This window comes from Odontesthes bonariensis, chromosome 6 (genome assembly GCF_027942865.1).
Source record: "Odontesthes bonariensis isolate fOdoBon6 chromosome 6, fOdoBon6.hap1, whole genome shotgun sequence".
Lineage (NCBI taxonomy): Eukaryota > Metazoa > Chordata > Actinopteri > Atheriniformes > Atherinopsidae > Odontesthes > Odontesthes bonariensis.
Window position 1 is genome coordinate 4,388,757 of NC_134511.1, and position 6,000 is coordinate 4,394,756.

The window sequence follows — 6,000 nt, forward strand, 5'->3', positions numbered from 1 at the left end:
CAGCAGTCACTGTTAAAAAGCCTTATGTCTGTGGGAACAAAGGCCCTCCTGAACCTCTCAGTCCAAACATATTACAAACATTGTAATATTGTAATATTGTGTTAAAGGTTTTGCATATGCATGCATCCGTAACTATGACTGCATTGATGGATATGTGTTTTTTGTATGTAGAAAATTACAGTGTTTGTGTATGTATGTTTATATATTAAGAATCTGTTGCACTCTATTTACTTTAATTAGTTCAGTAAAATTGTATTATTCAGTATTATAATGCTTATATGTTCTGGGATAATGGTTACAACTGAGTTGCAAGCAAATACTGCACAGCTTTGTGTCTTTGTTTTAGCTGTTTGGAGCATTTCAGGTAAATTTACACCTCAGTCTACAAATTATCTGCACACACGATCATTTCGGTAAACATTCCAGAAGGTATGAGTGGCTGTAGCTGTCTGTGTTTTTCAGGTTTCATGCTTTTTCATCAGACTTGGACACCTGTCCTGACTGAGGTCTAACGCACAGCCAGGTTTATCCTCCTCCATAATAAGTGGGAAACATGATTTTATTGAGTTGACGCTCCAACTGAAAAGGGACAAACACAAGCTGTTTAAGCTCCAGGCTGCAGGGAAGCATGAGGGAGCTTTTAAACACTGATGTTGTCTTAAACTGCTGCTACTCAGAAGCTTTCCTCCTCACTGCCCTGCGCTGGGAACGGGTTCTCCTCCCTGATTGGATCCAGAGCAGAACCGCGCGCAATCACGCATCATAATAAGCCACAGACAACACTGTCCCCGGTCCATGTAATAAAACCGTACATGTGTTTTATCCCCAGGCCGCGTGTGTGTGTGTGTGTGTGTTATTGGAGCTGGATTAGACTGAGGGAGAGTGAGGGGTTTGCTGCAGTCCGGCAGCTGAACAAACACGGGCAGCCAGATATTACCGTTGCCCCACTGGGTGCCATCTCCTGTACACTCAGCTGGCACAGGAGGGGTAATTATCTTACACCCGTGGTCACACAAAAGCCCTAATTTTGGGGGATTACTCCGAATCGTGAGAAATGACACATAACCCCAACCATCTGCCGATCTTAGACGGAAAAATTCTAGGTCTGGCAGGAGGAAATGTTGGGTATGAGTGGAGTTATTTATCTGTCTGAGAGGTGAGAGATAACAGGGAGCAGGAAACATGAACAACACGCATGCATTTAGTTTACTGGAGGAAAAACAATCAGCTTCCAATTACCTTACTCTGCGAGGACACTTCCTCACACAGAACCAGCAGACAGGCGAACAAGTTGGTGTATCTCCACATTTTCTCGGATTTTCTCGGATTTTCTTGGATTTTCTTGGATTTTCTGAGCCTTAAATGCAGAATTTCAAAGCGACCTTCACTGTGAGTCCATAAAAACAAAGTGATGCGCCTATTTGAACTCCATTTCCCCTTCGCGCAGGTGAGGGTCCTCGTGCAAGCGTGTGAGTTAAATATTGACGTGAAGACAGTGTTGTGCGTCTGCACCGCGCGCTCTTGTCTGTGGCCAGGCGCACGGTGCTCATCATCCATCAGCCGCTTGTCCTACGCAGATGGGAGGAGTTTACGCGCACACACACGCACACACACACACGCGCTCAGTGTGTGCTCAACAGCTAGTTTAAAAAAAAGGAGGAAGAAGAAGAAGAAAAATGAAGAAAAGTGACACATTTTACTGTAAAATTCCGGATTTTTTTGGAATATTTCATTTATAAGGTCCACACAATGTGCCAAATTTAACACCGTTAGCTACTTTGAAAAAAAAAAAGAACTCTTTGGGTCACAAGTGGCCTTGACTTTCCAGTTAAAAGACTTATGGCGCCACCCTGCGGCAAAAGGTTTAAACTACAGCTCACTTTTCTCACCAAACGTCTCCGTGAGTAAAAAAAACAGTTAAATAGAATAAATGACAGAATAATACAATAAATGATAGTGTTAGGGAACCATTCACAGTCAAGAATGAACAGAGAGTTGTTTAAAAAGAAAATAACGCACAGGTTTTATTGGCAAAATAGAAATATAACTGTATATAATGAAAATTTGTTGAGTGAAAATAAATTTCCTCACCAAATTGTCAATAAAATCCTTCATTCGGGTTGGCTAAACATATATTATTGGAGTTATTTAGATTGATTTAAAGGGGCTCAGTGCAACTGGGTGCTGAGCTGATTGGTTTTATGGAATTCAGACAAACCAGTCTTTGGTTTATTCAATAAGACTGAAATAAGAAACAAGGGCAAAATGACTCGAGGCATTTTCCAGTGAACACAAGACTTAATGTGAAAATAAAACCATGTTTCCATTGTGTTCAAATGTGCTCCAAAAGTAAAATGTTTTTTTTTTTTAATCTTTTAAAGAGACCAAAGACAGATGAAGTTCTTTGCAATGTTAAAAAAAAGACTAATTAGATAAAGTGATACTTTAAGAGACATTTTAAAGGGAAGCAACAAACCAGTGCGCATGTGCACACGTCTGGGGCTTGAGCTGCAAAAAGACTGCTTGTTTAGCACACTTGAGATAAAATGGGCCAACAGTGACACCTGCAGGAGATTCAGGAGAAAGACACAAAAAACTAAAAAACTAAACTGAAATGATTTCATTCTTAACCCTTGTTGGTATTCGGGTCAAATTGACCCGTTTCAAATGTTCAAAAGAATAAAAATGGTACCTGAAACTCAACGGCCTTTAGCTTATTTTCTGTGATAAACATGTGACCAAAAAACAGACACACACAATGTTACATTATTATCATCAAAGCTCACAGAAGCTGTTTGTTCTCACTTTCTTTTTTAGATGTTATTCCATAACAAATTTAAAAATCTAATTTTTTCTCTCACTATCCTCTAAATTACAGTCTTTCACCATCAGTATGACCAAAAGATTTAGCTGCCAGAGGGCTTTAGAACTCATATCTGAAGAGAGTCGGGCACATAGCGATGTGGAAGAGGAAGATGTCTCCGAAAATAAGGATAATTTAGATGTCAATTCAGAGTATTCTGATTCTGAAAGTGAATTTGAAGATGACCTTCACTCGGAATATGCACCACAAGGAGCACCACAGGTGGCCGCTGGAAGAGCCTCACAGACATATTTGTCTAAGAATGGACTAAATGTGGGAGAGCTTCCATATATTCCATGTATTCTCCAAGAAAAGCAAGATTTATGACACCCAAGTCTTGAGTATAGTGGATTTTTAACATCAATTATAACTAGGGCTTTATCGCGTTAACTCGTTACTTATTTAACGCGATAAATATTTTATCACGCATTAGCGCAGGTTTTATTAGTTATTTCATTTTTTAAAAGTCTGTTGCTCACAGGCTTTTATTTTGTAAAAATCTGTTGCTCACAGGCTTTTATTTTGTAAAAGTCTGCTGCTGTCTGCTGTGGAACAGGAAAAGAAAGTAATCGGCGGATCCACCAAACATGGAGAAGGGTACGGAACTTTTACTCGGCCATTTTCATTTTAAAGTTCTTCCAGACGGAGTCGACAGAACCAAAGTCATCTGTAAACACTGCCAAGTTGAATTGTGTTCTCAGCGTAGTAGTTCCAGTCTAAAATATCACTTAAAGGCAAAACACACAACTGATAGCAGCAAGTCATTCAAGGAAACAGACAGTGGAGCGAGGCTTCTACATAAAAACTACAGAAAGATGCTGATGTTAAAAGTGTGTTTGCACAACAAATGTTATGGCACTTTCATTCATATGGCAGCACATTTAAAATAAAGCTAAATGCTAAAAGCTATACACTACTTTTGGATTCATTTTTGGATTTTGCATACAAATGCGATTAATCGTGATTAATCAGGGAAATCATGTGATTAATTACATTAAAAATTTTAATCGTTGCCCATCCCTAATTATAATCTTATGACAAAAAGAGGAGTCACGCTTCCATTGTTAATTGTATTCATTAAACATAAATGCTATCTCGGTTGTTTGAAATTGAGATAAAGACAGTATATGTTAATGTTTTATGAAGTAAAATTTTAAAGCCCCAAATATGTCCCCCGGTGTCAATTCGACCCGAGGGACACCAGAGGGTCCAAAAAGAGAAGACCATACAAGGGTTAAAAGTCAGGATCCTTCATGGATACAGTCTGTAACCACGGATACTACAGCTACAGTTGTGGTGTGGGTTCTGGATCCTGGTCATGTGGTGCAAATGAAAATTAATCATTAGAGACACCGATATGCTACATGGAACCCCTCGATGGAAACGGTGGGATGTAAATACTACGTCCAGGTTTCTGTTAAAGATGGTGGAGTACAAAAACTAAGCTGCATAGAATCTATCCCACAGTCTCTCCTTTATGTGATCGATGTGTTTCTGCTGATGGCTCCCTCGCCCATCTTTTCTGGACGTGTCAAGAGGTTTTACCAGACTTGGCAGCCTTTTTTAGATCACCTAGCTCAGTACAATGATCATTAATAAGACCCATAATAGGCTACTCACCTCTTCTTTGAGAACTTGTCCACGTACATAGAGTACTAGGGATGTAATACGTTTGTCATTGCTTGAAGTGGTGCTGTTGTTTTGCTAATTTTTATTTTTATTTTTTTATTATTTTTTATAATTTTTCTTTAAATTTATTTCTTTATTTTTTCTATGGGTATATTTATTTTTTGTTACTATTATTTATTTATTTTTTCTATTATCCTTATTTCTGTTGTATGTCCTACACAACTTGAAAAAGACCTAATAAAAATATTGTACAAAAAAAAAAAAAAGATGGTGGAGTAGCTCTAGTGTAACTGGTGATCCTAAATCAGCCCTGGGTGTTCCTCATCACAGTCATGTGGAAGATTTATCTTATTCTTTTTAAACTTCCTTTAGTCTTGATTGTAGACTATAAAACATAATTACTTTAAATTATGTCAAATTATGTCACTCTGAAGTTCAAATGTGACTTTTAAGTAAACTTTACTGATCAAAACCTGCGCCGCAATGTCCACTTACAGGCTCATTAAACCTCTTTAGGTTGTTCTTGGGACTAATATTGCCTCCAAAGTTACTGGTGGTGACAGATTGTGCTTTTATCTGCACTCTTCCCTTTTAATTTAATGAATCAATGATTATTTTTCATGTTTTTTTGGAATGATTTTATTTGCCTTCTTGTGATTTTATTTAGCTGTAAAGCACTTTGAATTGTGCTCTACAAATAAAATTGCCTCGCCTCCTCTGAGAACTTTTTGATCAGTTTTAAAGTGCTCTCAAAGTAAGCAAACTAACTTCCTTCAAAAGGATGTAAAAACAGCTTCTAATATAACCAGTAGGTGAATAAAAACAAAGTTAAAACATTTTAAATAATTATTTTCACCGCACTTGAAATTATATCATAGTGTGACATAGTGTGTAGAAAATGATGTAAAACCTTTAACAAATGTCAAAAAAAAAAAAGCTGAAAAAAAGCCAAAACGGTCACCAGCAGCAACCTACAACCGCTGATAAAAAAAAAAAAACTTCTGTTTATTAAAGTGGTTTGTTTGCCATCCACAGCGTTTATAGGACACACCAAGCCTTCATGTCACATCGCATAAAGACCACCAGAGGGCGCTACAAACAAAAATAACCACTAAAAAAAATCTTAATTAATTAATTAATCAATTAATATGAATGGATCTACTTTCCCTCAAGCGTGTTCGTGGCATAACAGCCGATTAAAGTATTGTTTAACATTAACATTAACATCCAAACATTCCATTAATTTCACTCCTCTGTGGGCAACAGGAGGAGGATATGAGACTTCATTTCCCACAATGCACTCAGTGAGAACACGGATCGATATATATTCACGTGTTTACATCTTTGGTGAGCAGTTGTGCTGCGTTTTGTCATGTGGGAGAAATCTAACGTGTCCTGAAGGAGTGATGAACCTGGAAGAACTGGTTTAAACTGGGCTGGCGTAGTTTTAAACTGGATTCCACCTTTCTGCTTGATTTTAGAGAAGATGTTGTGATCATGACAAAAAA

The 6,000-nt window shown here is 37.8% G+C and overlaps 1 protein-coding gene across 1 annotated transcript in view; it reads right to left on the reverse strand.

Moving 5' to 3' along the window:
• The window catches only part of olfml2a (olfactomedin-like 2A), a 35,768-nt gene extending 34,223 nt beyond the window's left edge, over positions 1 to 1,545 (reverse strand). Inside the window, exon 1 of the mRNA XM_075467145.1 lies at positions 1,240 to 1,545. Within this exon, the coding sequence (XP_075323260.1) occupies positions 1,240 to 1,308 (69 nt within the window). The 5' untranslated portion in view covers positions 1,309 to 1,545. The remainder of the gene's footprint in view (positions 1 to 1,239) is intronic.
• Positions 1,546 to 6,000: the final 4,455 nt, after the last annotated feature.